The 23,128-nt window shown below is 39.4% G+C and overlaps 1 protein-coding gene across 1 annotated transcript in view; it reads right to left on the bottom strand.

The window, feature by feature from the left end:
- PRKAR2B (protein kinase cAMP-dependent type II regulatory subunit beta) overlaps positions 1-23,128 on the bottom strand; it is an 82,078-nt gene that overhangs the window by 48,556 nt on the left and 10,394 nt on the right. Inside the window, exon 2 of the mRNA XM_048956499.1 lies at positions 5,009-5,044. Within this exon, the coding sequence (XP_048812456.1) occupies positions 5,009-5,044 (36 nt within the window). The remainder of the gene's footprint in view (positions 1-5,008; positions 5,045-23,128) is intronic.

Below are 23,128 nucleotides of genomic sequence, written 5' to 3'. Positions count from 1 at the left end.
TAGGAATTTATCAGTGTGCTTTCATTAAATAAATTTCTTACTTACAAAAATTCAAAACCATCTGAAACAGTTTCATGAGCTTCCTTTAGGGCATTTTCCACTTGCCGAGGTTAAGAGAAGATATTTCTAATCTGCAGAAATTCTTGCAGAAAAACATTTACATAATTGCCAGGCCTCAGCAGGAACAAACTAAAATGAGTTGTATCACTTCAAATTACCTACTGCCAGACTCCTACAGTTCTATTATCACAGCTTTTGGACATATCAAACAACTAAGAGCTAAGAGCATGTGGCATCTCCTCCTTTCTTTTCAAACGTCACTGTTTTGCAAAGCTGAGGTTGTAGTGTCAAATAAAGAGTTTTGAATCCTAGAGAAATGTGTGTGTTGTAAGAGTACCTGGTGAAAAAAAGAAAAGAGGCCACTAAGCACAGCTAGAAATTATCACAGTACAAAAGTGATTTGCCTTCCATATCAAAATTTGAGCACTTGCTAAATGAATTAAACACATCAATTTTTAAAAGATATAAGAAGTAAAAAAACTGCTTCCTTCTTTCTCAGCCCTCCATCTTCAGTTAGTCAGCCATGTACCTAAAAGTGACAATTCTTAGGAGAGCATGGAAAAGCAAAAAATGTTTCCCCGATTCAACTATCACTAATGAAAAATAAAGAAAGAAGTGTTTCAACGAGGCAAACCTAGAATGTTACGCCTTACAGAGGTCTCCTCTGGTGTCACATGAGATCCTCCTTCTCCCCTTCCCCACACTTTGAACCTCCCAAAAACTGGGAGGTCTCTGCTGAAATCCATGGATAAAGAGCCTTAAAGATTTTACCTTCTCTGCTCCATTTTATTTTTTAACTTTTCCTTGATGGCGATATTTGCTTGATTGTAAATTTATTCCAATTGTATCTGGGACAGTTTCTCCCTATAGGTTTGTTGTCAATGTACTCCGCCTGTTCACCACATTAAAGTTATTTTGGTTTAGAGTTTTGTGGAGGCAAAGGTCAATAAAACCACTTCTCCCTCCTGGTTGGTTGAGAGAACAATATTTAATACACCATTTATTTTTTTTCCCATGAGACTACAATGGGATTCTTAAATTAGCAGCGAAGAATTTCTCTCTGTTGCTGATGCTCCACGAATGCTCTTGAGCCTACTTACAGTTCTTCTTAGCTCAGGAAGGCCGACTCAGAGCAGCTTCATTTAGGTTCTCCTCAGTCTTTCAGAGTCTAAAAGCAGATATTCAACTGAAGTAATTTTATAGAGCAATTTATTTCTTAATTAAAATGATACTATACATTTGTAGAATTACACTAGCAAATGGGAACAAACAGCCTCAGTAAATGGTATCTACTAAATATAAACTTAAACTCAGTTGGTAGCAAATCTGTGCATGTTTTGCTGCATTATTCTAAACTCCTGCCAATACTTAATGAGATAATTTATCAGGTTATCTATCTCTCAAGATGGTGAAAAGCATAAACCCAAAGCTTCTGCTAACATACAGAACATCAGCTTCCCAACCCTTGGTATCTCATATTTGGACAGACGGATCAAAATGAATGTAATTCATAGAAAAAGTAGCTGTATTCAGGCATGCACCTCTGGGTTACCTCTGCTTGTTCGTAAACTTCTACAGCATTTTTCACCTAAGGAACATACAGCTTTCCCTTCCACTTCCTCCTGTCTGTACTAACTCCCATCTTCTTTCTTCCCATCCAAGTCTCCTGATCACTTCAACATTCTTCTCCCTTTAATTAAGTTCCACCAGATTTTAAAAGAAAAATGAATAAAATTTCAGCTGTCTCATTGCTCATTCTTATTTTAGATGTATTGTTAACCTCTGCTCCTTGCTAAACTCAAGAAGTTAAGACTGTGATATCAATTCCTCTTTGTGCATACCTAGAATAACATGGCGTTTCATTAACCAGCCTGCAAGTAGCTACCTCACCAGCACTATGGTATACATGTGTATTTTATGTATAGAACACACAGTGTATATATGCAAACATATGCAAAACACAGAGAAGACACAATTAAGCAAGTCAAATTTTAAGAACTGAAATCCAAGAAAACTAATTGATCCTAGCTTACTTATTCTTTTATCCTCTGGTACACAATACACTTCACAGCATGTTAACAGGAACAGCTGTTAAATAACAAATGCCTTACTACATTGTTTTCAGCAGGTGCTTCAGCAATTAATTCCTGGCTGCTTAATTTCAGGCTTAGTTAGGAAAAATAACTGCATCTTATACCACCAAATAGAACACGATTATCCAAAGAATAACAGAAGTGACAAAGCCAAGAGAGCCACCATAGAGGATTACTGCTCCTTGTGAAGAAATCCATGTGTTGTGGATTCTTCACGATCACTCAGAGCTCACAAAGAAGCTCTGAGCAGAGCTGTCAGGGCATCTTTGCTAAGGGTATTTATCCTGATGTTTATCCTCACCTGTGTCAGTGCACCCACCACCATTAGTGGCAGCCCAACTCTTTTCTCCATTCCATCACTGGTCAAACACAGCCACCACTGCCACTGTTTAGGATGTAGTTATTTGGGAACTCCTGCATGGGTCAGTGGAAATCCAATGGAAATCAACACAGAGAACCCCCGTATTTCCATTTTCGTTTCATCAATGTGCCCTTGGGCAGCACAACTCCTGGATTCGTGCAGGAGGATCAGCCTATGGACAGAGATGTGACACAGGCAGGGAGCCTAAAATCACCCTCTCAGAATCAATCTGCAATATCACTACATCAGATGCCACACAGCACCGTGTGCAACAGCACTGAACCCTCACCACTAACCTGCACTAATGTTCATCAGAAACATATCTTCAAAAACGATCCAGAAACAATAGGCTCACACATTTTAAATTTTAAGTTTAAAATTTAAATTTTAAATTATTTAGTCCCCAGCTAAATAGCCTAAAATTAAAAGAAATCCATATCTGAGAAAAAACCCTTCTTTGCCTTTGGTCAGCCTCTCATTTCCCAAGCATGAGAATCAACTTAGATTACAAAACGCTACTAAGTATTAAAACATAGCTACTATCTGGGTTTTGTATTTGCTTAGTAATCTTGATTACTTTAATGTATTCAATCATCCAATTTAAAAAGGTAACCATCTAAAAAATAGGGCTAAGATTGAAAAAGTTCCTATAAAATATTTGTACCATTAGCACGGTTTGTTTCAAATTTGGCCTTTTATGTATGAAGCTTCTTGAATACTAAATATCTATCAGAGATGTACAGTGTATTGAAGAAGTAGGAACTATCACCTTTCATAGACTTTCTTGTTAGCAAAACAACTACTTTGACAATTAAAGCTACCAGAAACTGAATAAAATAGAGCCTATAGTGGACTCCAATATTACCTTGCTGCAGCTTAAAGCTGACTCAAACGATTTACATCTGGACCACATCATACAGTTCATCCTACTACTCTGTATAAGGTAATTCTACTCTTTCTCTCCACAAAAAGGACAATACACATTAAGTAGTAGCTGCCAATAGAAACTACTTACACAAACCAGTAAGCGTGCAAAAAATTTCAGACTTCTCCCATATTTTTAATTTCCTTGTCAGGGAACATTAAAAATATCTTTTTTTTCCCTGAGCAAGTACTAGCTATTCACACAAACTCTTCTACTGAAATGTAAAAGCTTATCACACATCTGTTACAAAGACTGCATTCATTTAAGTCAGCTATCAATCAGCCACAGTAAGACCTTGCTTAAAACATTCAATGTGATTTGCATAAAGCCCTGTTCACTGAATCTTAGTTGTAAATCATTCCTTTTGTTTCATGCTGCAGTACCTTATAAGGTATTATCAATGCCTAAAATTGTTTGCATGATAATATTTGGAATTAATCACTCTCTGAACTGTGTGCTACATACACTACGTACAAATCCTGCATATTCAAGCCACCATTTTCTAGACAGTTCCATAGTAATCCTTAGCAACTTAATATTTTTATCTCAACAAGAACAGAACTACCTGGCTGAGGCTGCAAGCAGAAAAACCAGAAGTCTGGCTAGGCTTTCTGGACTACAGAATACAAACTTCATCACATTTACTGAAAATGGTCTGCAGTTGAAAATGAAGTGTTTTACAGTCAGATTTCAAACTGAGTTGACAAGGAACAGAACACTTCTCCCATTCTGCTGACTCTTTAAGACTGTAATGAGCTGACAACACTGTGCAATGACTTACACATCCCGCTTTCACATTCATAGGATTTCATAAACAGACAAGCAAGAGTTAAGTTCCAGGCCTCATGCTTCAGGAGAACTAACTCAGAAATGGGAAACCTGATGGCTGTGACGCAGGAGGACAATAAGGAGAGACCAAGAATATTAATTTTTAATGATACATGATGTGGAAGGATCTGTTACATGTTGCAGCATCTACTAGGTGGAGGTAAATACTCCTCCCCCTGAGTTGGCACCAACCAAACCCACCTGGAGAACACAGAACAGCACCAAGCTAGGCAGGCATACTCTTACAGCACAACAGAAACCAGCAGGGCAATACTATTTCAGAACCTGGTCTGATGGCTCTCCAGAACAGAACACCACATATACAAACCAACCCACTTCTGAAAAAACTCAGAAGTTTTAGCCCAGTTATATATTTGCTCATCAGATGTCTGCTGAATTGCTGTTTCAGCTACGAGGTAAAATAAACAACACTGCATCGGATTACATTCAACTCATGCTTCCAAATTTCAATCCCATTTACAATAGAATTAACTTTTTTAAAGGAAAAAGGAAAAGCATAGAATTTTCATAAATTCCACAAGAAGGCTCCAAGCAAGCTCAGTGATCTGAAACCTTGGCTACATTTTCCAGTAAACTGTATAATGAATTTGAGGCAAAGCAAGGTAGTCATCTTTGTAGAAATCTGATTAATGTCACTTTATATCTTACAGGGCAATTACAGCCTGCGTTGTGCTCCAGCTGTGATGAGGACCAATGAAACATGCACAGTTACCTACTTACCTGACGCCCGCCTTGTGAATCGATTTATCACTGGAGCTGAAAGAAAACAGAACATTTCAGTTAGATTCTTTCTGTAATAATCTAACATGCTTCACATATAACAGTGTTATACTTTGAGTAAAAGTGTGGCAACTAAAAAAAAGTGATGAGTAATTATTTGTAAACCTTCAAAGAAATTCATGTTTATTTCATATACACCTAAATTGTAAAGAAGTTTTGCAAGAGATAGGGTAGCAAGCAATAAATTTTCAAGGCTATTTTCAGCTTTTTCAAAGTTTCTTCATGGAAGCATTTATTGTTATTCATGACTGGTTGAGAAATTTCCATTTTTTATTGAGCACATAGACAATGGCATCCTGCAAATAAGGATGGATTAAAAAGGTGCAGAAACTATTTATACAGAATTTATCTATAGGAAATCCAGCAATAAAGATATCCCTACATATCAAAAAAACTCCAAACAACTAATCTGCAATTCCACCTGAAAGACTTTTTAAAATTAACTTTTAAAAGCCTTCAGGTAATACAACATCAACGCCAGCTCTAATCTGTCCCCCAGGCCACCTCCTTCCCCAGCTCCTCAGAAAACTTAGTTTCACAACAAATAAACATTGTCTAATAGTGCTACCTTGGAACATCTCCAAATACATGCTGCAAACATTTGGAATCAGACTCCTCTCTCTTTTCCAACTGGAAGGGATCACAAAATCCATCTCAGAGCACACAGGTCTGCGTGCTGCCTCTATGTCATTTCCAGGTTTATCAGCTTGTACAAGAACTACTAGAGATGCAATAGATAAAGGTTCATACATTTGGCCTTCCAAACACAGCCGTCAGACTGCTTATAATTAGTATAAAACACTGGTCTTGAACTCTACTTTCATATGATAAACAGCACTGGAATAAAGAGTGAGAAAAAAATCTGAATGACCTAATTTCAAACATGGGCAACAGCTACATTAAAAATGTATGCTCTTACAGCGCTTATTAATATTCAACCTTAAAAATTACTCACAAGGTTTACATGGAATTGAAAAATGAAAAATATTGAACTTTTACAGCTCATCCCTATTAATTTTACATAGATGTGAAGCAGACTTTCTTGAAAGTCTAAGACTATTAGGGAGAAAAAATAGCAGAGACAGTAATAGCTTGAGATGCAAACTGACTTTTTGTTCCTCTGGGCAGAAGAAACCAGAGCAAAGATACAAACTCTGAGCCACAGCTGCAGACTGTTTTGCAAGCGTATATAGCAGTGATGGGTCCAAGTGGCAAGAAATGCACTGAGAAATCCAACTACATTGGCTCAAAGTGCTCTACAGGATCAAGGAAACCCCCTGTGGATAAGCAATCATCAACCTTGAATACATGTATACATGAACAAGATGGCATACAAGATGTATGCATAACCAGTAACGTTATTTTTAACCTTAATTTCTGCTTTTTTAGATATTTAGAAACATCGTTAATTGAGCAGTCACCAGATTTTATGCAACTACTGTTTTGCAATAGTCAAAGCCATCTGATTTCTCAAACTGCAAAAGGAACAAGGTTCATTTTGTCTCTAGGGTTAGGTGCAATTTAATTTCAAGACACTGGCCAGGTCCTCCACCATCAGGCTGCTGAGCCATTACCTCCAGTGTGCACATCAGCAGCAGTTCTCAGCAGATGTGCGCATCTAAAAATATATTGAAATCTGATGTATTTCTAACAAGAAAACATAAAATTGTGTTGTCCTCCCACTACAAAGTCTTCCTGGAACTCAGGGATGATATTTTGACTGTCAGATCTACACATCATCCACAGATAGGCAGATTCAACTCCCCTAGACAGCCATCTCAGCACATTTTACCAACACAATAAGTAATACAACTCCCAAAAACAGACACCTAGCACCAAATCACATCCACTGGAGACTCCTTCTCTCTGAAACAAGTCACAAGGACGTCAAAGGAACTATTCATTTTTCAGCTGCTTCCAGTTGCATAAACATTTGAATTCACCAAGAGATTTAAAATTTCTTTTACAATAAATTTTAGAATTTATTTAATCTTAGGAGGGGGGAAAAAAAAAAAAAGAAAAAAAAAAAAAAGGAGAAAGAAGCAACCGAAAAGAATGGTACAAGAAGAATCTCAGAACCGTGGTAAGCAGCTATTTATCAACATCCAGTGTTCAGAAAGCAAAGGCTTTCCCCCCAGATGAGGATTTTGTGAGAGTCATCCAAATGTGCCACTGGGAGAACGGAGGATTGGGAGCAGCCCCCCACGGTGGTTATTTAGCAAGCTCAACTCCTCTCTGTTGCGCTTGTGCTGCAAATTACAACCTACTTTTGCTGCCCAGAAAGATGGGCATATTAGCTAATAAAAAGATAGCAGAAATTCACAGCCTGGAGAAATTTAGCTGATATTTTCACTACAAAGTAGCTTTATGACCAGACAGGTAGTTACAATGGCTGGCAAGATAAGCAGACCAAGGTGAGCAGAGGAGAGATTAACAAGAACTTTGTTGCAGATGTAAAATAGTATTCTGTTATCTTTTCAGGTCATCAGGAGCCAGAAGCCTTGGCTGAGAAAACAAAGGACAGACCAGTAGCAGAGATGGCTGCTGTGGGTGCACAGGCAGAGAGCCAGCTGCTGGCTCCACAGGCTGCGCGGGGCCACACCGAGGCTGCTGGCCATCCACCCCATGGATTGCAAAACCTCACTGTTGCAAAATGTAGGGATTTATTCTAACAAAGGGTAAACTAGCATGTGAATAAATTCAGAACATGTCCACTGACATCTGATCTTTAAACTGACTAAGAGGGAGAATGCTGCACCGTGACCAAGGGATGTAATTCTAAGCAGGGATGGTCTTGTTCAAATGCACGGCATTGCTCCAACAGCAGATGCCACTGCTCATATTCTAATTTATCTTAACCACAATCCATTACAAACTTCCAAAGAGGACAACAAGAAAAGCCAAAATTAATACCAATAATTCAGAGACCTATATCCAGATGAAAATATTATTTGAAATTGTCTAAGTTATCAATCCTCATGTGACACACTAGACTGGTTTTGCTGTCAGTGCTATGTGATGAGAAAACAGCACATCTAAAACGTTACCTGCTGGTAACTGAAATCCATTTTCACCAATCCTCATTCAGATAGCTGTACAAAAAGCACAGCTTTTAAAGCATTTTGGCAATAGAAATCAAGTAAGTAAACAGAAATAACTGATAAATGATAAAAAGAGATTGAAGAGTTTTAGTATACTTAGAATACACAGTATTCAAAACATCAACTTGCACAAAGACTGCAATAAAAGTATTTCCATCACTCAATAACTGTCTAATTACTGCCTTTCCCCCACTGTGTATTTCACCATTCATATTACCTCTTAAGAGCATTAAGCATTCATCACAGCACTGCTGTGAAACAGACAACATAAGCATTTCGATTTTGCAGGTAGCGAATGTAACAGGAATGGAACAGGATTGCTGGGGCTGTTCACAGAGCACCAAGAGCACAACATCCACGCTGAGACTCCCTAACTGGGCACCCTGCCTACAGCTAACTTGTGCTAATAGTGCTGAGTGCCCCTTTTTGCAGGCTCACAATTTCAGTGCTCAAAGCTGAGTTTGCTCCAGAAACCGTCAGATTTTTGTGTCATAAATGTCACCTGGAATAAGCAGCTGAACACACTGCAGACGTCAGACACACAGCCTCCCTAGGAAGTCCGGGAGTGTCTGCCTGGGATTTAACAAGGGGTTATGCTTGAGCACTGACATCTGTAAGCCAGCTGACAGACAAACATGGGCTGGCCCCAAGCAAGTACCAGTCCAAGCTTCTCTGCACAAAGCAAAAACTGCTCTGAGCGGTAAGGGCTGACAGAAGATACAAAGTATTGCTGTTTTGTGAAGACAGTCAGCCTTCAGGGCTATGGCCCGCCGAATCTGAGGGCTTTAAGAAATGCAAAGTGTGAGTTTTTCTTTTTTCTTTTTTTTTTTTCCCTTTAAAAAAATAATAAAAGGGGAATTTATCCTTTTGACCTGTAAATATATTACAATATTACAAAAGCTGCCCATAGAGCTGTGGGTGCCCCATCCATGCAGGCGCTCAGGGCTGGGTTGGATGGGGCCCTGGGCAGCCTGAGCTGATAGGAACAGCCAGCCCACGGATGGTGGGCTTTAAAGTTCTCTTTCAACCCAAACCATTCTGTAATTCTATGAAATTAGAGAAAACACGTAACAAATCCATATAATATAGGTCAATATATTCACTAAAAAATGTATTTGAGCTGAAACAACTTTAGAATCGCTTTACTCTACAGAGCTGCTCTCCCTTCTCTCTTCAGACTCTGCCTGGTACACGCAGTGACAGCACAGGGAAACGCTTCAGACAAAGGAGGGAGTTGCTGGATCGTGGGAAAATGACTCTCATCTCTTCTTGGTGAAGGGCCACAATGACTGTGACAGCAATGAGAAGCAGGGATAAGTCTAGGGAATACAAGCAGTACTCAGAGGATGAGCAGCCCTCAGTAGGTAGATACAGCACAGTTTCCTATACATATACATATATATATATACATATATATATATACATATATATATATATATATATATATATATATATATATGTTTCCTATACATATGTATATATGTGCAGTTTCCTATACATACATACATGTATATATATAATAAATGCAAATCAAAGAAAGAGCAATATTTTAATGATGAAACATTGGCAATATATTCTATTATTTCCCTCAAATAAATACTTCTAAATAATGATAATTATTTTTTAACTAATAATAATTAAAAAAAAAAATTTGAGACCAGCACACCAGTTCGGCCCTCACTCAAGGCAAAATGGAAAATCCCAGCCACAGAAGCACACCGTGTAAGCAGCCCTTTGTCAAAGAACCTGAAAGGTGAGGATAAAGCACTACCAGCTCACTTTCTCAGAACCAAACCTCAGCATGCAGTAGAATCCTAAGTCCACTCCAAAACACTGAGCTTCATTTCAAATGAAAACCCACAGCTCCTCAAAGCATAAGATGAGCACATGGAGGGACCTGCCTCTGTACAGAGATGGGAGCTCTGCACAAACATGTCCTACAGAGTTGCTGTATAACCAGAGGCAGCATATGCATACACAGGCATCCTTATACGCAGGCATGCTGCAGGCAGTAAGGCACGAGGGGTTAAATGAGTGCTTTCAGGGAGACCTATAGGTAGAGGCTGAGAAGCCAAAATGAGAATGAAACACTGCTATGGAATCTGTATTTATGTACTACTGGGAGGGAAAACAGTTATGTCTGTTGGGATATCCCAAGATAACTACCCTCCCTTCCTCTTCTTTTTTTTTTTTTTTTTTAAATGGCATCTACAAATTTGAAAACCCCCTGCACCACAACATTGCACTGACATAATTATTCCTCTCTGAAGACATCAACACATCTGTAAAAACAAATACATATACATAAATACCTAGAAACCAGAATAGCGATCATATCTAAATTTTTATAATACACAACCTGACAGAAGGCTGTAGTCCTAAAATGCAGTTACTCAAAGCTGAATTTCGCAACATTCACTGGCTCTGCAGATGATTTAACCTCTTGCCATTCTTCAGTCTGGAAAATTATTTTTATTTCACTGTAGAACAGCTTCTCAAGAAACTGGGGGAAGCGTTATAGTCAAAATAAGTTGAAAACTAGAATGAAAAATTGCCTTACACTCCTTGTGATACGGCTCTGGAGCTCCTATTTTAAGAATGAAGCATTAGAGCAGTAGCATTGACTCTTTCCAAGCCCAGTGCCAAGTACTTCCAAGGGCTGTGCAGGATTCTGCGGTTAGGATAACCTTTGAAGGAAAGTGTGGTGAAGATCCAGGCAACTATTTTTATTCTTACAAATTCTTTCAGATACATAACCTATAGTAAGTTAAAAAAATCGGCTTAAAAAGCAAGGAAGAGAGCTGCTCTCCTTTGCACACTTCAATCCGCATACAAGCCATGTCTCCCATGAAATATACACAACTTGCTTGATCAAACTGAGACCAAAACACAAACTCTCTCACCTCACCTCTCCCTGGTGACTGCACAGCACGAAGCCACAAATCAGTTCTTCAAATCCAGAAGCCTATCTTGAGAACTATTATCAAGTAAATGCTCATCAAAATCTTTGACAAATTGATTATTACAGTGTCACTGCACAAAAACACAAATTAAAAATACAGACAAACACCTCAGTCTCTAAATTGCTGAAAATGAAAACTTATTCTGTATATCTACTCAAAATGTATATTTGCAGTACTAGGAAAACAGCAACATTTTAAATGGCCCCTGAAAACATTCAATGAGCAGAGATTCTAATACACTGTTTCGGTGCTTTTACATTACTCCCAGGTTATAATCAGTATTAATTTAAAAAACATTTGTTTTCAAAATGTTGCTACAGAGCAGCACACTGTCACATTCACGTTTTGTCATGGACATCCAGCCATTCACCTCACCATGAGGTGGCAAAGCATTTAATCTGCAGTAACACAAACCTTGAGTGAGAGGCAAAGAAACCTTTCTCACTTTATCCATTAAGAAATTTCAGCCATTGTGAATTACTGCTGCTGTATGTAATTACTAACACCAAGAACAAAAAGATGAAATGCCTGTCTGATGTGTTAGAGCAATGGCCCAAGGTTGTGGAACATTAGTGGGGACAAAATGCTGCTTGGAGAGCATAGGTACTTTCTCCACTAAAGTATCTCCTTCTCAGATTGGGGGGGGGGGGGGGGGGGGAAGAGAGAGAATATGTTGCTGTATTGAGTACTACTTATCTGAACTGTTAATTCTGTTACACAGACCTACATGCTACAGAAGCACGCCTTCCTTTACAAACTCATCCTCATCATTACTGCTAGTGACCAGTAAACTCAGATATTACCTCATTAAAATGAATCAGTCATCTACACAGGGAAACGAAATAAAAATAAAAAATAATTCATAGTAACAATTCTAGCCCTCTGTTTTGCCAAAGGCTACAACAAGTTCATTTGCACCAGAAATTGCCCAGACTTGGACTGAAAATCTGAACCTGTGATGAAGCTCTGGCGTGGAGTCCTGGCTGCCCTCACTCCCGTACTACTCAGTACACCTGACAAAAATTAATGATGTTATTCAGAGGATTATGCCCATCAGAAATGATGCATTTAGAAAGAAGAAAAAAAAAGTATGAAATTGAACCCAGAAATACCAGTGGAATAAATGCATGTGGGATGTCAGTCTTCCTACAACATGCTCCAGCCAATGAAAACCCAAGCCCTTCTATAGAGCCTAAATCCAAGACCTGACGCACTGCTTTAGTTTGAACACCAATAATCCCTTTTTACTTTCACCCTCTGCTTCTGCACAATTTACCAAACTCCCTATTTCTGCCTAGCAGAGTCGACTGCTGATTACTAATTTCTTTTAGAAGGCAATATCACCATCCCCTGACTTGTGGTACCACCCCCCTTCCCTACCTGAGCAATTTAATTTATCCTAATCTTCAAGAAATATCCTGCTATAACCATAGCATAGTTTACAACTCCACTAAAGCCGATCTGATATATAATGTCAGTAATGCTTTTATCTTCTTACCATCTGTAAATGGCTTTTTTCCACTTGAAATTTCAAGAGCTATTTTAGGAATATTATGGTTATTTGCTTTCTAACACTACAGTGTAGGCATTCAGATCCAATTTCATGTTCCTTTCTGCTTTCTAATTTTGCTGCCTGAAGCATATTTACTAACGTATGCAAGTTCCCTGTCAGAATGGGAGAAAAACAGGTCATCCTGCGAAAGCTCCACAGCAGCCCCCAGCAGAGGGATGGTGCTGCTCCTCTGCAGAGCCAGCAAATCAACATTTATGTCATCAGCATCTCACAAGATATGAATTACTCACACCTATCTTCAGATCAATATTTCTGCCAAGCTGCAAGCTAGACAGCCCAAAATTTTGCTTAAGTGACCCATTCTCCTGAATTCTTAAGTATCTAACAGCTTCCCCTAGCTATTACACTACTGTGCTTTGGGAACTCCATTTCACAAAATTCCAACCTATTTTTTTCTTTTTCTTTTTCTTTTTTTTTCCCCCCAAATCTCTTGATAATACCTGCAAGTTTTATTTATTACGAAGGAATGAAGTTGCAACCTTGTTGCTGGCAGTGGGTTGGGATGTTATGGCTGTCAGCATTCTTCTCTGAGGGAGTACATCTTTGTGTGAGTTCATAATTATAGTGGTTAAGACTATGAACATAACTGATTTCTCCCCCTATACATTTATACCATCTGTGTTTAATCCAATATCTCAAACTTTTGAGACTCTGGTTTTCCCACTATTGATCATGTTTTTGTGACTTTGTCATGAGATTATTACAGCAAATACGACATGGGCAAATGCCAATAAAACTGTCTGAAGTTAAGATTTTATACAAAGTCAGCCTGCATGGCAGAAGTCTCCACTACAAAGTACACTGATTAAAAAAAGTAATATATGAATATGTATAATCCACAGCCTGCATCATCTGCTTTTTCATTTACTGGTGAAATTTAAGATTTTAAATCTCACGTTTAAGAACATTATATACTTAAGGGGAGTTTCTCTTGCATTCATGATATTCATTCATTCACAGCTGGTCCTAACTGAAACATACAGCTTTGTTAGTTTTCAGAGGATGAGGCAAAGCACATTTTTGTTACTCAGCACAATAGAAAAGGTGGATGGAAAGGCTTGACACAAACCAGCAGTGTTGAGAAGGTGGCCATGAAGATGCTCAGGGGGATGGAGCACCTCTCTTATGGGGAAAGGCTGAGGGAGCCGAGCTTGTTCAGCCTGGAGAAGAAAAGGCCTTATTGTGACCTTCCAGTACAAAGGGTCGTGAGCTGCTGGAAGAAGCTGCAGATGCCCCATCCCTGGAGATGTTCAGTGCCAGGATGAATGGGGCCCTGGGCAGCCTGAGCTGGGAGGTGGCAGCCAGCCTGTGGCAGGGATTGGGGCTGTGGGGCTTTAAGGTCCCTTTCAACCCAAACTATTCAGTGACTCCATGATGCTATTAAAAAGAGAAGAAAAAAAAAAAAAACACCTAAACTCTAAGTGTTATTGTCTGAATAGCCCGAATATTTTAATGAGAAGAATGGCACTGAGTCTGTTTCAGTAGACATATCTATACACACGCATTCTTGTAGCTCTCTCTCAGTTTCTAGATAAAAAAATAGTCATAAACAATGAAGAGAAGCCTCTCAGTTGTTCTGTCCTCATTCCAACCACATAAATGCCAGCTCCTCAGAAGTTTGCTGACAATAATAACGGCAGGATGGTGCCTTTTCACTTCAGCACACTGCTGAAGCACCCATCCCAGCCCATGGGCAGAGTACACCTCCTGTCTCCTGTTCAGACAGCTCATTGTTTTCACAGCCTCCAAACAACACCCTCCCATTGCCAGACAAACTGGCTGTTGTCTGGCAGCCAGCAAAAATGTGTAGTGAAACAAGCACATGCGAAGTCCCAGTGTCCTCTGAGCAGCTAGGCACACATCCACCAGAGTGCCTCAACGCGATGCTAACACCTCACCAGGCACAGGTCCCACAGATCAGTATTTCCTAGACTGGGTTTGTTGGAGTTCCTTTTGTTTTTGTGAATCCTTGAACTGCTAGGACGTAGACCTGGATAACACCAGCAATATAAAAGCTCGGGCTAATAAACTAAAATGTTGAGATTTTAGAGGTTGAGACAAAGACTGAAAGGGGAGAAGAAAAAAAAAAAATCATTGTTCCTATATGTGCAAAGCTAGATTTATGCAAGCAGCAGTAAGGGATTACACTGAAGCATAACCAGTCTTCACTGCACTAATTTCCACATAAACCTCAGGCACCCATGCAATGTTTGCAAGAGTGAGTGCAGACATGCAGGACAACATACAAACATCAATCCAGGGAGAAGGCGGGACTTAGACTCAGCTGTAACAAGAGACATCTACCTCCCTGTCATCCACAGTCACCACCCACATCCACAAGACTATTGATGATGCAATAACAAGATCTCGGGCATGGTTCAGATTGACTCTGAATAGTCAGGGTTAAAGAAAGTCACCAAAGAATAGGTTATGGTAATACCTATGTGACTCCACAAACTTCCACAGGTTTAACAATGAACCAGCTGGCCTGTTGACACTGCACCAGCAATTCAAGTGCATCATGACATTACAAAATCTGCAAGCCAACAGAAGACTGCAGGCAGCTACAAAAATGCATCAATAGCAAGCTACCACGAGTTGCAATAAAACAAATTACTGTCCTTTCTTTCGATAAAGACTCACTCAAAGGAACATCATATAGTGATGTCATCCTGACAGTAGTGCCTAAAAAGCAAAATATCCAATATATTTCCATCACCCAGAAGCATATGGAGTAAGGACCTTACAACCAGCTTTTCCTGAACTGCATAGCTGGCCATCATTTTCTCTGAACTGAAGAGGTAAAGAAGAGTGGAAACCAAGGATGACCAGTTTTGTCCTTGTAGTCAGCAGCTTATGTCAGGTTCTTATTGAACAAACACAGGGCAAGTGCAATGAGGATCCTATCTCCATGATCACCACCCTCCTACACTTAGATATGCAGTAATACCTCTTTTTAAAGGTTCTTTTTCCAAGGCTTGCAATTAAGAACAATTCAGAAGATCCCCAAAATACCCCAGGGTTGTAGCCCAGAATATATAGAACACACATAGAAAATGTGTAGACAGCTCAGTTGCTCAGCATGGAGATTTTGTGTCCTGAAGGTAAAATTTAGACATATTGATACAAAACTCTGTCACTGGAAGCTCTTTACAAATCTCCCTATTCTCAAGCTGCCTCTCGCTCTCAAGTCAGTACCTGTGCCTTGAGGATGGAGGCTTCAAAATCATGTAACTCACTTCTCTAGAGAACAGAAAGGTCAAAGAGATCCTGCAGTTCAAACAGAGTACATGAAAATGTAAATAGTTTACGTCTCTTCTGTCCCAAACCAATGGACTTGAGCAAGAGAGGTGAGGTGTGTGGAATGAAGCTCCAGATACCAGTTTACCTCAGCACTTTTTGTTTTGTTTATGTGAAACAGGGATTATCGGTAGCATCTGAGCAGTGCCTACAAGCAGGGGGGCTGTTTAAAATACAAATATCACAGAATCACAAGGTTGGAAACGACCTGCAAGATCATCCAGTCCAACCACCCTCCCATTCCTATCAGTGCCACAAGCACTAAACCATCTCTCGTAGCTCCTCATCCAGGCGCCTCTTGAACACTGCCAGGGATGGCGACTCCACCACCTCCCTGGGCAGCCATTCCAGTGCCTGACCAACCTTTCAGAGAAAAAGTTTCTCCTAATATCCAACCTAAACCTCCTCTGGTATAATTTCTGGCCATTTCCTCAGGTCCTACAATTAGCCTGGGAGAAGAGCAATCTATCTACTGCCATTTGCTTTCTTTTAACTGCAGTACCAGCAAAAGCGTTCTATGAGACAGCTTAAAACTTTACATCCCACTATTCCTTATGGCTACATTACTTCAGGATAACATCCAGAAATTTCTAGTAATGGCCAGTAAGAATTTTTCAGTTCTACTTCATTTTGCTCAATAGTTCAGGCAATGTTTGAAAAGTTGCATCTGCTGTAAGCAAGCTTCAGCAACACAACCACTTCCGCTCCCATTTCATTCTGTTCCTGGCTAGCAAAGCTTGAGAACATTGCCTCAGCTGCCTTCTGTAACTATCTGTGAGATTCCTGTGTAGGGCCAACTTTCCGTGACTCCTGATAACTGAGCTTTGCAGCCAGCCACACGCTGATTAGTCACTGGGCAAGGAAATAACACATGGCACGAAATAGCAGTCTGCTACCAGTGGTTCAAGAAATAACCTAACACGCTCCCAGTTTGCTCCAGTATACAATTGATAATGAAGTCACTGCCAGAAAAACTACTACACGAGTTGAAATGAAATGTATGTGGTCATGACTCAAAGATTCCACCCCTCCAGACCCATCCAAAAAGTCAACATATGCTTCTTCACATTGTCTACTTACAGCTACCCACTTGGGGTGAAAAACAGGCAGTAAACAGGGAAATATAGAGAAACAGGGAAAGCAGGAGATGCAACTGTCTATCTGGAGCCCTGCTCTGACACAAGTCATTAAAGAGAAAAATGACTCTGCTTTGGGGACATGAAAGAAACTCTTCACTCCAGTGAAGTGCTTCTTGTTCTGTCAGTGTACTCCCCAGCCTCCACTGCCCTTCAAATAAATGTTTACAGTGGGTAAATAGCAAAAAGCAAGACTGCATCGGAAAGGGAGACACAAAAACTGAGGGATGAACTCGCTTGACTGGTTACACGTCAGATCAGCAACACGCACCTCCAGGGAAAAAAAAGTACCCCCTAGGCAGTGCTATGCTCCAGGGCAAGCGCTGACAGCTCTTCTCTTGAATCTAAGCCAAGGTGCACACAAGCATGCCAAAAAGCAGGTAAAAAGCCTGACTCTGACCTAGTGATCTGAGTATTCCAGTATCCACAAAGAAGAAAGGTCAGAGCTGCTGTTTCAGATTACTGAAAGAAGTATGTACTACCATGAAGATGAAAAGGAAAAAAAAAAAATACACTTTCTATGAATTATTTTTAACTGTCTAACATTTTTTCCTTGTTTTCTTAACTTTTTTTTTTTTAAATGTGGACTGCTTCATAAAGTTTTTGAAATTAAAGGAAGCTCATCTTCATAATTTTAAGTTAAAAGTAATGCTTCTTCTATGCTGTCAGCATCCACATTAGGTTATTAGAAGTGAATATCATGGAACGGCTTGGTTTGGAAGGGACCACAAGGATCACCAAGTTCCAACCCCCTGCCACAGGCAGGGTTGGCAACCACTAGGTCAAGTATTAGATCAGATTGCCCAGGGCCCCATCCAGCCTGGTCTTAGACACCACTGGGGATGGGACATCCACAACCTCTCTGAGCAGCCTGTTCCAGCATCTCACCACTTCCTCAGCAAAAAAACTTTCCCCCAAAATCTAATCTAAGTTTCCTTTCCTTTAGTTTAACACCATTCTGCCTTGTCCTCTCACTATCTGCTCTCGTAGAAAGTTGATTTCCCTCATGTTTACAAACTCCCTTTAAATATTGAAAGGCCACAATGAAGTCTCCCTGCAGCCTTCTGTCTTCCAGGCTGAACAAACTCAGTTCCTTCAGCCTACCTTCGCAACAGAGGTGCTCCAGCCCCTGAATCGTATTTACGGCTCTCCTCTGAACCCTCTCCAAAAGCTCCACATCCTTCATGTGTTGCAGGCCCCAGACATGGACTCAGCACTCCAGATGGGGCCTTACATGGGTTGAATAGAAGGAGTACTACTGCTACTTTTTCTTTTTAAAATTATTTTGGAAGGAAGAAATAAAACAAAAAGTAATATTAAATTATTAAAAGTAAAAAATAAAAACAAGGACAACTTAAGAAAAAACAAAACAACCAAAACCAAACAGAAACGAGACAAATTTATTCACCCTGTCTATATTAAATGTCTATATATATTAAAGGTCTGAAAGTGACATTGATGTTAAGATCAACCAGAAGAACACACTGTTTAATGTATTTTTTCTGTAATGGTTTTACAGCAGAAATAACCAGAAATCGTGTCTCATGAGAACGGGCTGCTGGAGTGTAGCTGCCTGAGGCCATCTCCAGCACTTCCCAATCCCACAACAGCACAAATGACACGTCCCTTCTGGGACAGCTGCTGGCCCAGCAAGAATTCTGTTAATTTGGGAATATTCTCTCCAGCAGACTACAATAGTATAGCTTCTAGTGCCCTTACTGGCACTTTCCTACAATAAAATCTGGAAAATTGCAAGCTGGCCAGATGTAATCTATGAAAGACATTGGCAAAATTTACTATAGATTCTCACAGTTTTGTTATTGCTTTTATAGGCAACCTTTGTATCCTAAACACATGGTGTGGAGCTATTTTTTAATACTTGAGTATTTTACAGAATCTTAAGTTTTCAACTTGACTATTTGGAAATTGTTTGGGGGAGAGGAGGGAGAGAGGGGAGAAGCTAGGAAAAACAGATTTTGGGAAAGGTAAAGGGAATGAAAAGGCAGCGTTTGGGGGTTTTTTTTGTTGTTGTTGTTTTGTTTTAATTTGAGGACATCTACTATCTTAAAGTCACATAGGCTTCATATGTTTACAAGAATTATTCTGGTATTCCAGTGCAAGCAACTCAAATGTACACAGCAAGTCTGTTACACAGATTTAACACAACGTATCTCCTCTCTCACAGCCCTACTTTTAACTGCTGGATCCTTCTTCATAGGACAGTTATCTAGGGATGAGATTAGAAGAGACCAAACCTTACCTTTCAGACCAAATTTGTTTGTCTTGTGGATTTCATTTGGACCCACAGAGTAATTAAATACGCAGTTACTCTGAAAGCAATGTCTCCTATTTATTTCTATGGAAACCTTCACTTCATATACCCTTCCATGTCAGACATCATTCTGCCAGCCTGCCCTTCTGCTGCCCTCTGTCCCACAGCAAAAAAACGTAATGGAGCACTGGCAGGAAGGTTCAGCCTCTACTGCCACCACACCAACATCTGCTTCTGATGTTAGAGACAAACATCATTAAAAAAGGAGGCCTTACTTCTCTAGCAGGCTTCATAAAATTCTGTTGTGTATTTCCAAAGTATCTCTTATGATTGTTGAAATATGGGAAATGTTACCCTCAGTTAGTATACTGCATCATATAAATGCATTTTTAAATGAGAATATAACTAACTTCTCACAGCCTAGAAGCTTCATCAAGTTGGTCTGTAAAAACAGACACGCATTTTCTACAGTATATGGTTTCATAGGCCCTGCATGTGTTTCTGTGTTAAAACCTTACGAATTTGTGAAAGTATTACAGACAAAAGCTATCTAAATTTACAGTCAGGCCAATAATTCTGATTAATACATCTATTCCACAGTTTCAGAGCCAAATTCTCATTTTTGATACTAAAGCAAAAGGTCACTTGGAAATCAACCATCTCCATAAAATATGGAGGAGTTGTCCACTAGAAATGGCATATATATTATTTTAAAAACTCAAACAATTAATTACCAATAAATTTTTTTCAGGATGAGAATTGTATTTATATAATTAAAATTATATTTATAATTATACATGCTTCCTTTCAACACATTCATAAAAAAGAGACAGCTTTATTTGCACCACTGAGTTTCAGCTCTCACCCTACTTGGAATTTATAGGAGTTTTCAACTCAAACTAGAAGATTTCAACTTACTTTCCACTTCTTAAAGTACAATCCACTCTATACATTTAATCCCCCAATACATAAACATTGAAATCAATGTCAAATATAAATTGCACTCAGAGAAAGTATCTTTACGAAACACCCTACTATAGAATCCATAGTATACAACTTGTATAAGAAAAAGGAGGAGTTTTATTTTAATAATTTTTAAAAGTGTAATTAAAAAAAAAAAACCCTCTAAGTCAAACTAAATTCATTCTTCCATCAAAAAAAAAAAAAAAAAAAAATTCTACGGTTCTATAAACTATTTGTCCTGGAACGCAGAACACAAGTTAAACAATGTGAGTTCCTAGCCAGAAATAAATATAAAGTAGAGTTTCCGGCATGAATGCGTAAATCTTCTTGGCTCTGCATTTACATTTTCAAAACAGTGCTTGTGTTTACATTCTGACCTTTGTATCTTTTCCAAATTCAAACAAAACAAAATCACAAAGAAATACTTTTATTCAGCAATAACCAGACTCCTCTGAGCAAAGGTTACAGTAACATCTAAGAACTATAAGTGTAGTAGCAATCAAGTTTCCACTCTATTTAGAAAGAAAGATTGCCCTTCCACAAAAACAGCCATGTCCATTTTAATTAGTTTCAGCACAAACCATTTGAACACTAGAAACAAGCAAATGTCATTTCATTTTGCAAATGACAGACTGACTTACAATACAGCAATTAATAAGGGCTACTGCAGAAACTGCTGTTATTAATCAGTGTCAGTAATAACTACCCAATTCAAGGAAACTGCTTCCTGCTTGATTTCTTCAGCCTTAGTTCACGGAAAAGTTTACACTACGATGCTATCCATTTGCTTGTTCTCGTTATCTTCTGAACCTGCTAGACAACTTCAATTAAATTTAACACCGAGGAAAGTCCCAAAGAAAAGAACATCCTGCCAATTTGTGAACACTAACAGTTGCCACCAGAATGCTACACATCCTGAAAGATAGATGACAAACTCAGAACTGGTCAGACTTGTTTGGCAGGTCAGCCAGCTAATCAGTACCAGACAGCTCTGAACGGTAGCATGCGATGGCTCTGAGCCAGGTATTAAGGTGCTGTCCTGAACTGCACACTGTAAATCACCTTTAGCCCTGTGTTTCCTAAATAACCCAAACGTTGCAGCTGTATGTACACATTAATGTAACGCACTAGCTTGCTCTTTATGTGGCGATTTAAAGAAACAATGGTTACGTGCCACTTTGTACGGTTAGTGTTCTGCAGCCAGACTATTTCTGAACAAGCAGCTGGGTATTGCGATCAGCAAATAAAACATCAAAATTTAAAAAAATAAAAGTTCCAAGGAGGAGTTTGCAATAAATGCTGAGGTTGAGATATCAGACGGTAAAGTACTGATCTGCACTACACCCACAACTGGTAATTCCTTTCTCAAAAGTAAAATACGCCTTAGAAATAGCACAGAAAAATCCAGGCAGCTGAGAAGTGAATGAAACCAATCCTGTTTCCCATCTGCTGAATTCCCCTCTCGTGCAGCAGGGCTGGGAGCTCATGGGCCTCCAGCACCTCCCGGGCGGACAGCTCCAGGTCTCTACCCAAGGGGAACACAGGGCCTCCCCAAAAGGAGCCTGGCGCTGCCACCTCCCAGCTGAAGGGAGAGCAAATAGCCCACTGCCCCAGGGAGAAGCTCCATCAGACTCACTGGCCCATAGGACTGAAAGACATTCCTCCCTGTAATTCATTTCTACGCACTGTCTTGATTTTGTCAGGGATTCACACTCTGGGGTAGTACAACTCTTCCAGAATCAGAAGTAAAAGCATTTTTCTAACATAAAAAGCGTGTTCCAGTAAGCACCCAGTGAGGCACACCAAGTACAATGAGCTGCATACAAGATATTGTAACTTGCCTCTTAGGAAAGGCCTGTACAATGACCTTAACTCAACTTACCCCTAGATTGTCCTCCATTACCTGATAACACATCTATAACAACAGCAAGCATCAGAACTGCAAATCTCACCCTGCTTCCTTCGGACTGAGAAATGTGATCATCCACATTTCTGTGATTTATCTTCCATTACTGTCAAGGAAAACTGTAAATAAGCCTTTATTTCAAAACAAGGAGAACTGATGTTGGCCACTAATTCAGTTTCAGTTTAAAAAGCAGGTAAAGTAATCTTATTTTCCATATTACAAAAAGCAAAAGCAGGAAAACAATACTTGATACACTCTAACTGCAAGAAAAGGTGAAAAACAGGAGTGTTGCTGTATTTTACTATCTCCTACCAGAGTTTGTTTCTCTTTCCCTCTCCTCCCAGTTAGTGCACCAGAAGGTCCCTTCAGAAAAAAAGAAAAAAAAAAAAGAAAAAAAAAAAGATGGCTGAGACAGATGAAGTAGGTTGCAGCCCACTGGTTTATTCTTAAGCTTCCCAAAAACCTCATCAGAAAAAAAAAAAACAACTAATCTACAGTGGAAATACATCAGTGGCATCCAATTTTGGCATTAGCATGAATGTAAGTTTTTCTAGCAGTAATTCACTTCCCTCTTGAGGAAAAGGCAGTCCAAAAACTACCCAAGAACACAGTCACAGAAGAGGACATACTAGTACCACCTGCTTGCTTGCACGGAAAATATTCCTTTCTCTCAGAAGCTCAAACTGTTCACTGACTGGAGATTTCCCAAGGTCCTGAGACTTCCCAGTCTCTGTGTACACCCCAAAGGCTGCATTTTTGGCAAAAGCAGTGATTTAAACCATGGAGCCAGAGAAAGCATGAAATTGTTTCCTTTCAGTTCTTAACTTTTTGAAACCATAACCTGAA

Source organism: Lagopus muta, chromosome 1 (genome assembly GCF_023343835.1).
Source record: "Lagopus muta isolate bLagMut1 chromosome 1, bLagMut1 primary, whole genome shotgun sequence".
Classification (NCBI taxonomy): domain Eukaryota; kingdom Metazoa; phylum Chordata; class Aves; order Galliformes; family Phasianidae; genus Lagopus; species Lagopus muta.
Note: the sequence above shows the minus strand (reverse complement) of the source record. Positions and strands in the feature narration are given on the sequence as shown.